Genomic DNA, 14,517 nt, shown 5'->3' with positions numbered 1-14,517 from the left:
CCCTGCTAATCCGAATGAAATAAATGGTGTCTAAAAAGATTAGTGTTTTATTGTTGGTGAGAAGGGCAGCTGAAAAGTGCAATTGTGTGTAGAGCAGCAACAATGCGCTATATTGGCTGTCACTCTGGAGGGGGGGGGGGGGTAGGAAATAGGAAATAGGCCAATATTACGCCATAAAACTGCCCCAAAACGGCTCCAAAACAGCAAAAATGTTGCGCGCGCGTGAAGGGGGGCCCTTCGAGCTTCAGTGCCCAGGGGCCCTCAGAGGTGTTAATGCGGCCCTGGCCGTCGGGATCGGGAGTCGAGCCCGCGGCACACTGCCGGGCTCGGGCTGCCGGCCAAGGTGCCTGGACCGCTGAGCCACGGCCCAGGCCCCCACACACATTTCGACGTTAGGCCTAAATGGGTTAAGAGTTTACACACTAAGCGCTTTAGAAAAGCTCTATATAAATCTGAGCTATTATTATTATTACAGTGACATATCATTTTGGATGGGACTAAATGAATGATGCCCCTGCACGACTTTCAGTCAACTTGTGAACTGCACTATTATAATATATATATATAATATATATAATGTATAAATATTACAAAGAAGTCTATAGAGGGTCTGAGTCTTATCATTCCATACACAAACTCATTTCATTATTATTATTATTATTATTACTATTATTATGTTATTTTCTTAGTTTACTGTCTGACAGTTTTGTCAGCTTTATTATCATTATTATTATTTATTTTTATTTGGTTCTGTAAACCAATAGGGTAGGCAATTATAAGCTTTTAGCTTCAGCCTACACCTTTTCGGGCCACTCAAGTGTATAATGTATTATGTATTGTTATACATGTGAAAGGTTCGAAATAAACTAAACTAAACTAAACTAAACTAAAAATTATCAATGATAAGAGACCAAGAATCAAGTGCACTGCGTGAACGGCGCTGTGCCAAATGAAATGTATGTGTTTTTACCTCATTATCTTTTTGTAGGAAGAGATGACTGTTGTTGTCCTTTCATGTAGTGAAAAACTGTTACAGCCAACATTGTAGTGTATTAGTATTACATACTTCTAGCAAATACAGTTCTGCTATTGACATTTCTGTCAATATACAGCTTTAATGTTTGTCTTTCAACGATGCTTGTTTAAGAAAACGCCATAGACAATAAAGAGAATGTTTTGTTAGTTTTGAGGAAACATTGTCCTAACACAAACATTAAATGCCATCGACAATGAGTTTTGAGTGTTTGTCTAAACACAAACATTGATTAAACACAAACATTGAAGACGAAGGTGAGGACGCAAATTGTGATTGGCCAGAATGAGATGATGTATGATGATGTACGATGATAAGAGCGCCCCTCACTTCACATGGGTGTTGTATCCTACTGGATCACCTACCAGTGAGGAGGACCCCCCACCGGGAGAATGCTCAGAACGTAGAGCCTGTTACGTCCGACTCCTCCCACCCAACACTCCCTGCAGGTGCCATCCCAGCCCGTAGGCACATGTGCATTGAAATATATCACCGTCCCCACTCCCGGCCCGGCTTCCCTCCCCTGAACACAGGCAAATTGTGTTTGTTCGTATCTAGACAATCAACAAAGCCAGATGCACCGCCGGTGGAAATCGAACCCCCAGACTATGCCGTGGTGAGCAGGCACGTTACCACTGGATCACGCTGGATTTTACTGTGAAGAAACCCACATTAATAAGACCTTTTGGACCCGGCTGTTGACATAGATAATGATGTCAACACCAGGGTCATTCTTCAACACACAGATAGCTATGCAATAGAAACGCTGATTGCACAAGAAGGATCAGAAGGAAAACACACAAGTCACTCTCTTACGTTCACATTCTTTATGGAATTCCAGCTGACATGAGCTTGAAGAAGAGCATAAAAGAGAGGGACGCATCGTCACATTTTTGTTTTCATAAATTAATGCCTAGTAGTTTGTCGTACAATAGTGCAAAAGCAGCGAAAATAGCAGCAGCATCTACAAGCTTACAATACAATCATTAAGATTTATTTTTTAAATAACACAAATGCACATACATTACCTAACCCTAATCTAAATAAACAAACATAATTTATGTAAGTAGTGTTAACAGTTGGAGATGGCCCAGCGAGGTTCAACACAGCCAAAGAAACAAAAATAAACATAACAGTCCAGCTCAAAACGTCCAAATAATGTATGCCTGCCTCTTGCATGTTTACGTCGTACAGTACCAACGGTCTATATTTTGGTCACGGTTCCTCCCAAAATGTGCTTTTGGCACACGTCGTTAAAAGCTTTTAAGTGGATATACATAAACCTTTCCAACTGTTACTTGAATTACCATAATTTGCCTCCTGGCAGCAAGCCATTGGATATATTATAATGAAAGTTAGATAGTTTCAGGGAAAGGCCCACTTGTTTTATTTTATGGTTCATGTTAGCAGATCAGATTGTTTTTACTTGCGCTGGGCACAGTTTCAAACAGCATGCAGACTCATCCTGAGGGTTCATTTCACTAGAGTTAAGTGAAACCTCAGGACTCAGGAGTGTTGTTGTTGTTGCGCAATACCTAATCCATCTAATACAGTTCCCAAAGGGGGTTCCAGATGAACCCTTATAGACCTGTAACTCTGAGTGTTTGGGTTGACTTGGTTCGATTAGTACACTCTCAGAGTCATGGGGGTCCTTGAAATGTAAAAAGTTTGAGAATTACTGATCTAATCCAAACTCACTGAGACATACTGCTGACTCATAATGTCTCTGTTGGATGTTGCGAGTACTTAGTAATCGGGTGTCCTTCCCTCATCGCCTAATCCCGCTGTGTCTCCCTGCGCTCCCCTGGCCTTTGGCACCCCCTGCTGTGCTGCCCTGGGATGACTGCTTCTTCTTGGGAGCAGGTGGCTTGGCTTTACCCCTGAAGGCTTTGGTGGGGTCCAGCTTGTTGACAGAGGAATCTCCTCCGCCGGGTTCAGTGAGGCCCAGCTCACTGCTGAATGTCAGGGGCTGATACAGGGATGCCCACTGCTGCGGAGGGGACAAGAGCACACCAGAGGAGGGAAAATCTGATTTATAATTCAGTTTAGTGGGACGCTATTACAGTTTAGCCTGCATTTACAGCACATCCAGAAAAGGACCACATAACCCATTTTAATAGGATTTATCCTCACCAATGCTCATTATAAAACTGCTCCATTTTGCATACTCTCAGAGGAGGGCAGTGGACAGTACTGGACAGTTTAGAAATCTGCCTACCAGTGATGTCACTAGTAGGTCAGCTTTGGTCATCGTCCACAAGATTTCAAGCTGCAATTTCTTCATTTATTTTTATAATGAAGGAACAATGGCTTGCTAAGTTTCCAGGAAGAGAAAAGCTGTAATTTTTCTATTAGCTTGGAATTCTCCCATCGATAATGTCATTGGTTGGCATGGAAAATGTGCAGTCTTATAATGACCATTAGTGATGACCAATTACATGAAGACAGGGTTGAATACTGGTGAAGTGGTTGTTTAACCCATTTTGGGCGGGAACCCCTTTTGGTGTTTCAAGTCTACAAGCTCATAGCGCACCACTCGGTGGCGCGCTATGAGCTTGTAGATCTGCTATTTTTGAAAAATCGTAAAAATGTGGCACAAATCTTTGAATAGGTATATATTCTTTCAGAGCGAAAGTTTTTTTTATTTCGACGTTAGGCCTAAATGGGTTAAGAGTTTACACACTAAGCGCTTTAGAAAAGCTCTACATAAATCTGAGCTATTATTATTATTACAGTGACATATCATTTTGGATGGGACTAAATGAATGATGCCCCTGCACGACTTTCAGTCAACTTGTGAACTGCACTATTATAATATATATATATAATATATATAATGTATAAATATTACAAAGAAGTCTATAGAGGGTCTGAGTCTTATCATTCCATACACAAACTCATTTCATTATTATTATTATTATTATTATTACTATTATTATTACTATTATTATGTTATTTTCTTAGTTTACTGTCTGACAGTTTTGTCAGCTTTATTATCATTATTATTTATTTTTATTTGGTTCTGTAAACCAATAGGGTAGGCAATTATAAGCTTTTAGCTTCAGCCTACACCTTTTCGGGCCACTCAAGTGTATAATGTATTATGTATTGTTATACATGTGAAAGGTTCGAAATAAACTAAACTAAACTAAACTAAACTAAAAATTATCAATGATAAGAGACCAAGAATCAAGTGCACTGCGTGAACGGCGCTGTGCCAAATGAAATGTATGTGTTTTTACCTCATTATCTTTTTGTAGGAAGATGACTGTTGTTGTCCTTTCATGTAGTGAAAAACTGTTACAGCCAACATTGTAGTGTTAATAGTATTACATACTTCTAGCAAATACAGTTCTGCTATTGACATTTCTGTCAATATACAGCTTTAATGTTTGTCTTTCAACGATGCTTGTTTAAGAAAACGCCATAGACAATAAAGAGAATCTTTTGTTAGTTTTGAGGAAACATTGTCCTAACACAAACATTAAATGCCATCGACAATGAGTTTTGAGTGTTTGTCTAAACACAAACATTGATTAAACACAAACATTGAAGACGAAGGTGAGGACGCAAATTGTGATTGGCCAGAATGAGATGATGTATGATGATGTATGATGATAAGAGCGCCCCTCACTTCACATGGGTGTGATCTTTTTTTTAAACTAAAATGTTCACCCCCAGAATGTGGACATTAGGATTCATGTGGTTAAACCATGGTTCTCAAGGTGGGGTCCGGACGGAGACCCCCCATGGTCTTTGGGGAGTTCATCTGCTGTTTTTGGCCATTTTCAAATAGCAGATCTACAAGCTCACAACGCGACACGTGCTGCGCAGTGAGCTTGTACATCTGCTATTTTCTTTTAAATTAATTAGTTTTTTGAAAAAGTGTTTGATTTTGACACTTCTGTGGGTCCCTGCCACAAAACATTTTCAGATGGGAGTCCGCTGCAAAATACACATCAATTTGGGGGTCCTTGGCACGAAATAATTTGAGAACCAGTGGGTTAAAGTGTAACCGTTAAACCACACATGTCAGTGCGTACCTTGGCCTGGGGGCTGGGTCCGTACGGCGTGTAGGCGTACTGCCACTCAGGAAGGCCCAGGTGTGTGTGTGTGTGCGTACCTTGGCCTGGGGGCTGGGTCCGTACGGCGTGTAGGCGTACTGCCACTCAGGAAGGCCCAGGTGTGTGTGTGTGTGCGTACCTTGGCCTGGGGGCTGGGTCCGTACGGCGTGTAGGCGTACTGCCACTCAGGAAGGCCCAGGTGTGTGTGTGTGTGCGTACCTTGGCCTGGGGGCTGGGTCCGTACGGCGTGTAGGCGTACTGCCACTCAGGAAGGCCCAGGTGTGTGTGTGTGTGCGTACCTTGGCCTGGGGGCTGGGTCCGTACGGCGTGTAGGCGTACTGCCACTCAGGAAGGCCCAGGTGCGTTATCATCAGTCTGTAGTAGGAGGTAAACGTTGGGGTCAGATGATGCCAGTACAACGAGCGGTCCAGGAACCACACCTCACTCTGCTGGGCCACCACCCCTGAAAAAATAATAAATACACTATTATATATAGCACTGGGTCCCAAACCTTTTAATGTCAAGGACCCCCAAATTGACACTCATTAGCCCGCGGACCCCCATTTGAAAAGACATACCAGGTACCCCCATAAGAGAAGATTTCTACGGCTCTAGCAGTGATTCTCAACCCGTTTAATTTCAAGGACCCCCCAGTTTGACATGCATTAATCTACGGACCCCCCATTTAATGGCATTTCTATCTCTGGGACCCCCAATTTATATTGTAAAATTTAACTTAACGAAAACATTGTGAAACTGTGCTTGCGTTATACAACAATTATACAACAATTCTTTCAACATTGGCCTGAAAAAAACATCTATCAGGAGACCACAAGGGGATGTAATTTTCCCATCTTTTTTGTACATAAGTGTTTGTATTTGTACGGTAATTTGTTTGTGTAAACTGTTGCCAATGCCATGTTGATGAATTGAATACATAGGAACACAATACAAGTCCCCAGCACTTTTTTGTTATCCATTTAGCCTTAGTGTTACTTACTGTACCACATGTAGATTACATTCCCGACTAATCAAAAAAATATGTATATACATAATGATGGACACTTAGATCTTTTGTAGTTTTGCAGCATACGTTAGTAGACAAAGAATGGGCGTAACAGAACACCTTGGGTGCAGTTTCTGTAGACCAGGCAGACCTTTCCGTTCCCACCACAGGAATCCAGCTCAAAGATCCGGCTTCGGGAGTCAAAATGTGGCGAACTTGGACCACATGACACTGGGGAGGAGTGGGGAGGAGACACAACAAATCTTTACTTTCACTAAAGTTCATGGTAAGGTGGTCTCAAAAACATAAAGGAAAACTGGTAGAAAAAGACACACAAAAAAGAAAGGGAAAAAAAAGTAACAAAAACAATATATTTTCTTCGTCTCTAAGACTAAGTAAGATCTATCTGATTAAAGTTTTTATAGTTTCCATGTATTACACGCACGCACGTGCTTGGTAGGGGATAAAGGACTTTTACCAGCATCTGTGCCACTCTCCTCCCAGTCCAGATCAGCCAGCGTAGGCGCGTTGGGGAGAGAGAAATGTGACGTCGGCTGAATGAGTTGACGCAACCGAGCCACGCTGTTAATCACCATGCAACCTACTGGTACACACTCACCTGGGGGAGAGAGAGAGGGGGAGAGAAATAAGCGTGAGGGAGAGCGTGTGTGTGTGTGTGTGTGTGTGTGAGAGAGAGAGAGAGACACAGAGCTAACTATCTTTAAACACATTTATTCGACTTGTGCAAAATTGTTAATACATGTGAAAAAGGTGGTGCTATTTGTCCCAAAGTCTTTATACTAAGAGAAAGAAACACATTAAAATATTACTGCCGTTTGTTTCAAAAGTGTACCCCAGGCTATATCCTTTCATATGTGAATATAACCGTTTCTGACAGCAAATGAGCAATTCTTATGGTTTCGTAAGCTAGTTGCAATGCAACACAGATCGGACATTGGACATTTATACATTTCTTTACGATTTAATTGTACATACATTATTTTGACTGCTTTGTTTCACTTTGGCAACGTATCCAATAAAGCCCCTTTTGAATTGAATTGAGAGAGCTATTACGCACAAGGACATAATGGAGTTGCAAATACACATGAGGTCACCTACTGTCTAGTTTAACACTCCAAGTGAGAGTGAATCCATCCGTGGTCAGATAGAAATCTCTCATGTCCTCTGGTAGAATGCAGTTGTTTTTCTATTGTAGAAACAAAGAGGTTAATAGTGACTATAACAATGACATGATCAGCATACTGTATATCTATATGAAAAGTGGACGGTTCTCCCAACCGTCCAATTTTCATGTCAAGGACACAGACATTATTTATTCGGCTGCAGAATAAAAAAAGTGTTTGTGGCAGGGAAGGCACAAAGATTTGTGCTGTTAAAAATGTTTTATTTTTTGCCAAAGTAAGTATGATTTTGATACGCCTATATTCATTAATGGGTTTTGCTGGGGGCCCCCGGACTCCACTTAATTGAGAACCAGTGGATGTCCGAACAGGGCTGTTCTTGCTCACCTGTTCCCATGACAGCAGAGATCTTTTCTCTGCAGGCTCTCTCTCTACAAAACGCAGGTCCATCACTCCAGGCATGCTCTCTGCAAAGATCAGTTCAAATTTATATAAATAATAAATATTATATAGGCTGCCGCTATTGTTTTTCTTCTTTTTTTGGGGAGGAAAAACAAAACTAAAACAAGAACAGTCAATTTAACATTGAGGTGTCCACAATATTTAGATGCCAGCCAGTGCCATCACTAGCTAGCATGTTAATAATGATGAGTGGTGAGAAACAAACGTTACACACCGAGGATTCGAGTGATGCCGAGTGTCAGCCTGTCGGCGACACATTTAAAGGTTGTTCCTTCTTTATTCTCCTCCATCTGGACCACAGGAGATCACAACATCTAGTAAGACATGCGTTCATTCATCCTCTGACTAGCAACAACATACAACACTGACAGTGACAGCTACTGTCTAGCAACACAAAAGGCATCATGGGAAACGTAGTCTTTTGCCAACGCACTAGTGTGGGAGTTTAGGTTTGACTCACAACCCCCGTCAGCCAATAGAATGACGCCTAGTTCTGCAGCACAGCCAATCGTCTCCTCGGATATGAACTAATGGGCGGGACTGTGGTTCCTTCGCAACCCTTGGCTCCTGCTGGGAGTGGCGGTTCTGTTTGGTTTGTTTTGTTTGTTGTTTCAACATGGCGGCGGCGGCAGCCACACAAAGTGAAGAGTCGGGGATTTGTTGGATTAATGACGGTATTCTTTCATGTGTTATTGAATTACTTGCAGAAAACACAGCGTGTTTTAAGAGACCAGTCGTAGTGTTGTGTTGTACAACTATAGATGTCGTCATGTATGTAGTTGTCATGTAGTGGCAGCGGTGGCCGAACGGATTGTGGTCTTGATACCGGAAGGTCGCCAGTTCGAATCAGCGGTCCGACACGTTAAAATTACCACCGCTGAAGTGCCCTTGAACAAGGCATTGAACCACTACGATGAAATGTGTTCTAGGAGCAGGGCCTGGCTGGAAACAAGTTCTTGAGCTTAGCCCAGATACCCTGGGTAAATATAGTAATCATGTGTCCCTAGAGACAGAGGGAGTTGACGTGTAGGCTACGTGTGTGTGAGACAGTGAATAAGTGAATACAGTTGTCTCCACGTCCCCAGCAGCGAGGGGACAAGGACAACAGCCTTTAAAAGTCACTGTTGTTCTTGGCAGACTAAATTGTCTTATATAGATTCAACATTTCAATTGTTTATTTTTATTATGACTAACTCACTCATACAACGGAATACAGAAAGAGTGGGCACATAAAACATTGTCACGTAATGGGAAGATTGGATTGGGCACCTCAATTTTAATTTCTCAATCACCCTCTTTCTCTATAGTTTGTCTATACATGATTTGAACATTCCTCCTTCAACGTCTGCCCCCAAATCACAGGTGGACAGTAACTGAGTAAATGTACTTGAATACTGTACTTAAGTAGCCTAAGCTTTAGACTCAAGTAGATCTATCGATTCTGACATTTTCAGCAGATTGAAAATGTCAGAATCAATAAATACATACGAAAGTCTTAGGCTAGTACTTAAGTACAGACACTGAGGATTTGGACTTTATTTGAATATTAGATTTGTTTGATACTTATTACTCAAGTACATTTCTAAGACCAATTTATTTTACTTTTACTTGTGTACATTTCTAGGAAGGCTGTAGAGTACGGAGTACTTTTACTTTAGAGTACGGAGTACTTTTAGGTTGGCTGTGTTTTGCGGGATACTACCTCAGCCAAGTCTATGGACTTTTAATATTTGTCTTATTCAAGGGCAAAAAAACAAACAAACAAACAAAAACAAACAAAAAATTGTTGATGTGAAAAATAAGAAAGTAACACTTGAATACTTACAGTAAGTACATTTTAAAAGCAAGTACTTTTTTTACTCTTACTTGAGTAACATTTTGACTGAGCTACTTTTACCTGTAGTGGAGTAAATCTGAACAGGTCATATTTGTACTCTTATAGGGGGCAGATTCACACTATGGTCCCGGGTGCGCACTCGGGACCACTTGGCACTGGCAGATGTTGTGGTAGTGTGAATGAATGCTGCGTACCGTTCCCCGGTATGGAAGGTAGTCTCGGGACCCATTGAAGCATACATCGGATATGGATCGATGCAATGTGAAAGCATTGAATACAGTTGAATGAAGTGTACTCGGGTGCGGTAGAATGAAGGCCAATGTGAATGTGCCAGCGATGATCAAACTGACTCAGTGTGAATCTGCCCTTAATCAAATGCTGGTGTCGTGTACTCTGTCCACCTAACAGGTTTTTATGCCAATCTGTAGAAATTGTAGAAATATTGGGCCTAGATTGTCAAATATTCAAGCATGTTCCAAATAATTTTAAATTAATTTATATATTTTTTACATTGGGAAAAAAATAACCTATTATAACATTGAGGTGCCCACAATGCATTGTTTAGGTGCCCACTCTTCCAGTTACCATGAGTACAAGCAGCCTGCGTCAAATGCTGGAGTGGTCGGTCACATAGCCAAGCAACTCTAAATTTAAAATGTAATTTCTTGAATCTAGAGTTGCAACCCCAACCGCTGACATCCAAACAGACAATTCTGAATCTGATTGTATTAAACAACGTTAAACTCACCAACATTGCAGCTGTATGGAAAACTTGAATTATTATCTGCGATGTCTTTTGTTTGATAAAAATCCACCGGACCGTAGTCATGTTATGACTTATAAGCTACTTTCTGACAATAAATTCCGTGCTGGAGTTTGGAAGCGCTCCGGCTGTTGAGTGATTTCCAATCCAACGAGCACTTCCAAACTCAAACATGGAATGAATTGACAGAATGTAGCTCATATAACATGTCTACATAGTCTATGGTGGATTTTTATAAAACGAAAACTTTGCAGATAGAGGATAATTCAATCTTTCCGTACAGCACTACAATAGTGGTGAGTTTAATGTAATTTAATACAAAATAGGACTTTTGGGCTGTCAATGGTGTGGTGCCATGTCATTATATCCGACGGCTCATTATTGGTATTGCAATGCTAGATTAAGACATTAAAATGTAGAGTTGCTTGCAGCTAGGTGTGACACACTGACAGGATTTTTCTGCAGACTGCTATTAAACAATAACAATTATTGGCAAAATAATACTGTGTAATAGAGACATAATGTTGACAAGTAAAGGGAAAACATACAGCAGCAATGGAGAGAGTATACAGAATATTGCTGCCGTCGGGCATCAACCTCAAAACTAGAGGTGCTCCGAATCCTCCGATCGATTGGCCGATATTCACTTCAAATGACCTGCAATTGTGATCTGCAATTTACCTGATCTGGTGAAACCGATCTTTTATATCATTTTAGTGGTATAAAAGTCAATCATACATACAGTAGTATAATATCGTTTTGCATCTTTGTAACAGGCCTAAACATTCTCCCCTTCCTCGCCACACACACACAGGAACAGTTTTGATGTCGGTTTTGGCATGTAATAGTTTTGGAGATCGGTGACTGCAGGATCGTTCCCAGGGTTAGGGAGGCTCAGAGCACCTCTACTCAAAACCTTGAGCTTGTAGATCTGCTAGCTAGTAGTTGCTACTTTTGAATGTGAATCCTGAAAAGTAACTATGACGTTTATGAGGTTTCCACCCGACAGCAACGACATGAATTGAAGGAACCAGTCTGTAAATAATATTTGTCTCAAATAATAGGGTGGTCCCTGGACCAGGGGGTCCCCAGCAAAATATATAATATATAGCGTATCAAACACTCATTTCAAACACTTAATCGTATTTATACGTTGGCTCTTCATGCTGCACTATGAGCTTATATCTGCTATTTAAAAAATAAAAATAAAAACGTGAACATTAATGCAAATCTTTGAATATACCTATAGATTTTTAAAGTGAATATATTTTAACTCAGATCTTGGCTTCTGGAGATCCTTGGCACACAATATGTTTGCATCTGCAGCCAAGTATCCTTTTGGGGGTCCTTGACATCAAAAAGTTTGAGAACCACTGAGATAATCGATAATTTAAACAAACAGGCATGAGGTGTTTGTTCAGCCCTGACTGTGATATAGCCTGAGGGAAAAAAATGGAAGTAACTCTTGCCGTCTCTTCTTCACTGTGACCTTGTTGTGACACCGCAGGTGCTTTGCCTGTCCTCACTGACAGAAGAAAATGTGGGTGGCATTTCGATATTTCTGGTAGCTCAGGGAAATCATGGGTTTCTCAAAGGGATATTGTGAACTGAGTTGAACTAAATCTCACATAATGTGATTAGACAGCTGACAAGTTCATCACCCCGTCGGGCTGAGAGGTTCAATCTTTTTTCATTCTGTTTCTTTTCCTGTCCACACAGCCTCGGACGGAGAGCAGCCCGTGGTGTTTGTCCCTGGTAAATGTCAAGACGTTCTTTAAGGGCTCTCAGTCTGACACTTTTCCATTTTCTTCTTCTTCTTTTTTACGCAGTGAAAAAAACCTTGAGTAAAATTAACTTGAGGATTTCACTGTCAGTAAATATCACCCCTTTTTCGTTTCCTACGTTAAAATATATTTCAACATATTTGGAAAAGTTTAAACAAAAAAAAATCACAACTTTCATTTCCAAGATAAAAAAAAATATCTAAAGTATTTCATGAATAAAAAAAAAATTACAGTTAAATTTCCATAAATAAATTTCAAAAAAAGTTTAAGAAATCGTGAAAATAGCAGATCTACAAGCTCACAACGTAGCGCGAAGCAACGCGTTTGTGAGCTTGTATATCTACTATTTTCACTAGTATCGGTCCCGGACTAACCTCGCCTCACCAGGCTTTCCACCTCGGAGGAAAGCCTGGTCCTTTTCCCTCAAACCGAAAGAATAACAATAAAAGCCTGCAGCTTTTATTGAGAAAAATCGGTTTGAGGGAAACGGAAGTTCTGTTTGATTGTTCCTGCCTGTCGACTACAAAACAATACTACAACATGACGTAACGATATCATCCGCTCCCGACCGGATCATATACCCGAAATGAAATGGTGCCCAAGCTAGTCCCGGACTCCAGGGTCTTAAGCTAAAAATTTGGGAACCACTGTGGGACCTGGGTCTATAGTCTGCACCACTCATCTGAAGATCATTCTTTTCTCTGTTCTTCCTCAGGAGGAGGAGAGCACAGAGGGGTAAAGTTCCAGACCCGTATGAAAAAAAGCGGCAACAACAGACACGGCGCTAATGGCAGGGCTGAAGTCCCGACAAAGGCCCACGGCGGCCACAAGAAACGGCTCCAGATGCAAAGTGGGCCCTCTGGTACAGAGGGCAACGCCTGGAGCCAACTGACCACTGCTGTAGACATGGAGGAACGCATCCTATCCTCAGCCTCCAGCAACTGTAACCTCACATCACAGGTGATTTTGACAGCACTTTCCTCTTTTCTTTCTTTTACATTTTTTCCAACAGATATACTACATTACATGCATACATATTACGGAGGTCCTCGATGCACGTCCCACTGGGAGGAGACTCCCCGGGGCAGACCAATTTGCAGTTGGAGGGATTACATCGACTCTCTGGCCTTGTATTGGAACGCCTCGGGATCCCCCAGGAGGAAGTTACTAATGTTGCTCTGGAGAGGGAATTCTGGAGCTCTCTGGTGGAGCTGTTGCCCCTGTGACCCGACTCCGGATAAGCGGTTGAAGATGGATGGATGGATATACTACATTACCCATTAAGATCTGAGGCCAATTCTAAAATCGCCTTCTAAATCCTGACCTAAGTTTAAATAATATATATATATTATATCGTTGCTGTCGGGCAGAATCTCCATATTGTAACTGTATATTTCCATTTGTAACACTACTTGATTTATACTACAGTGTCACAAAGAAACATCAAAAGTAACAGATCCAGATCCACAAGCTTGAAACATGATGCGAAGCGGCGTGTTTTGAGCTTGTCGGTCTGCTACTCTTGCTATTGAATCCTGATAACAGTTTTGGACATACAGATGATATAACTACATTAAATGTTTAATTATTTTGGTGATAAACGCATGGCCATTCTGATAACACTGACTGCAGCCCGCAGAAATATATAAACCAACATGTCTGCATTGGTCTTATATTATATGAGTGGTTCTTCTAATTACCTTCCTCTTTATTATTTGTTGTTGACTTCTCCTTTTAGGGAATATCTGATCTCACCAAAGCTAAAAGCCAGGCCTCTCTGAAGGACCTCTGTCCTGAAGATAAGCGACGTATTGCTAACCTTATCCAAGAACTAGCCAGGTAAGAGACTTGATGACTTGTATTATAGCGTATATTTACGCACAGGGCTGTCACTGTCAAATTATAAAATGTTACATGATGATTTATTTGTCACACAAATTATTGCGATATTAACGATTAAATTGTTTGTCGTTGAACACTGGAACATATTATGAATAATAATTACATTTCTCATTGGCTTTTAGGCTTTGAAGTTGCCCTGGGAAGATATGACAAATAACTTAAATATACGAAGAAATGACTGACCCATTTTATAACTTTACACTTAAAAAAAACACTATTTTTGAAAATGTTTGAAATATATTTGTTAACTAAAATCTTGAACATTTTTGGCATAAAAAAACGTTTCAGTCCATGTATCTCTCCATCTTTCGGACAGAGTGAGTGAAGAGAAGGACGAGTCGGTCCAGCAACTGAGGAGCGAGCAGGAGACGTTTGAACGCAAGATCCAGCACCTGGAGGAGCAGAACCTGCTGATCGTGGAGGAGAGAGAGGGTATCCTTTCCACTACCGTTAATAATAACCCATTTAAGGCCATAGTCTGGATTTTCGGTGGTGAGGTGACCACCGGAGCTGTAAAAACGTGG

At 41.1% G+C, this 14,517-nt stretch overlaps 2 protein-coding genes across 6 annotated transcripts in view; one reads left to right on the top strand and one right to left on the bottom strand.

Annotated features, from left to right (window-relative positions):
- Positions 1 to 1,845: 1,845 nt before the first annotated feature.
- Positions 1,846 to 8,118, bottom strand: tpgs2 (tubulin polyglutamylase complex subunit 2). 2 transcript variants are annotated; one of them, XM_079509338.1, is made up of 7 exons: positions 7,922 to 8,118; positions 7,633 to 7,712; positions 7,223 to 7,310; positions 6,582 to 6,722; positions 6,224 to 6,334; positions 5,397 to 5,560; positions 1,846 to 3,023 (listed from the first exon to the last, which is right to left on the bottom strand). In XM_079509338.1, exons 1-7 carry the CDS (start codon positions 7,995 to 7,997, stop codon positions 2,802 to 2,804), a joined length of 882 nt encoding a protein of 293 aa, XP_079365464.1. In that variant the 5' UTR covers positions 7,998 to 8,118; the 3' UTR covers positions 1,846 to 2,801. The 2 variants fall into 2 exon arrangements, with proteins under 2 accessions (XP_079365464.1, XP_079365465.1); XM_079509339.1 differs by having other exon boundaries at positions 1,846 to 3,020.
- Positions 8,119 to 8,282: 164 nt separating this feature from the next.
- The window catches only part of kiaa1328 (KIAA1328 ortholog), a 53,606-nt gene continuing 47,371 nt past the window's right edge, over positions 8,283 to 14,517 (top strand). For 2 of the 4 annotated variants that reach the window (XM_079510228.1, XM_079510231.1), the window contains exons 1-5: positions 8,310 to 8,381; positions 12,027 to 12,062; positions 12,807 to 13,051; positions 13,830 to 13,930; positions 14,310 to 14,425. In XM_079510228.1, coding sequence (XP_079366354.1) covers positions 8,324 to 8,381; positions 12,027 to 12,062; positions 12,807 to 13,051; positions 13,830 to 13,930; positions 14,310 to 14,425 — 556 coding nt within the window. In that variant the 5' untranslated portion in view covers positions 8,310 to 8,323. Of the gene's footprint in view, positions 8,382 to 8,637; positions 8,688 to 12,026; positions 12,063 to 12,806; positions 13,052 to 13,829; positions 13,931 to 14,309; positions 14,426 to 14,517 lie in introns of those variants that run through there. The other 2 variants (XM_079510229.1, XM_079510230.1) reach the window with 2 other exon arrangements.

The sequence above is a fragment of the Electrona antarctica genome (assembly GCF_951216825.1).
Source record: "Electrona antarctica genome assembly, chromosome: 9".
NCBI lineage: Eukaryota > Metazoa > Chordata > Actinopteri > Myctophiformes > Myctophidae > Electrona > Electrona antarctica.
The sequence above is the reverse complement of the archived record's forward strand: the minus strand, read 5'-3'. Positions and strand labels throughout refer to the sequence as shown.

Coding starts and splice junctions, on each gene's coding strand:
- tpgs2 (XM_079509338.1), bottom strand. CDS start 7,997: ATGGAGGAGAATAAAGAAGGAACAACCTTTAAATGTGTCGCCGACAGG. Junction 6,723..7,222: donor TTGGAGTGTTAAACTAGACA/GTAGGTGACCTC, acceptor TCTCTCCCCCAG/GTGAGTGTGTACCAGTAGGT. Junction 5,561..6,223: donor CTACAGAAACTGCACCCAAG/GTGTTCTGTTAC, acceptor TTATTTTTTCAG/GGGTGGTGGCCCAGCAGAGT.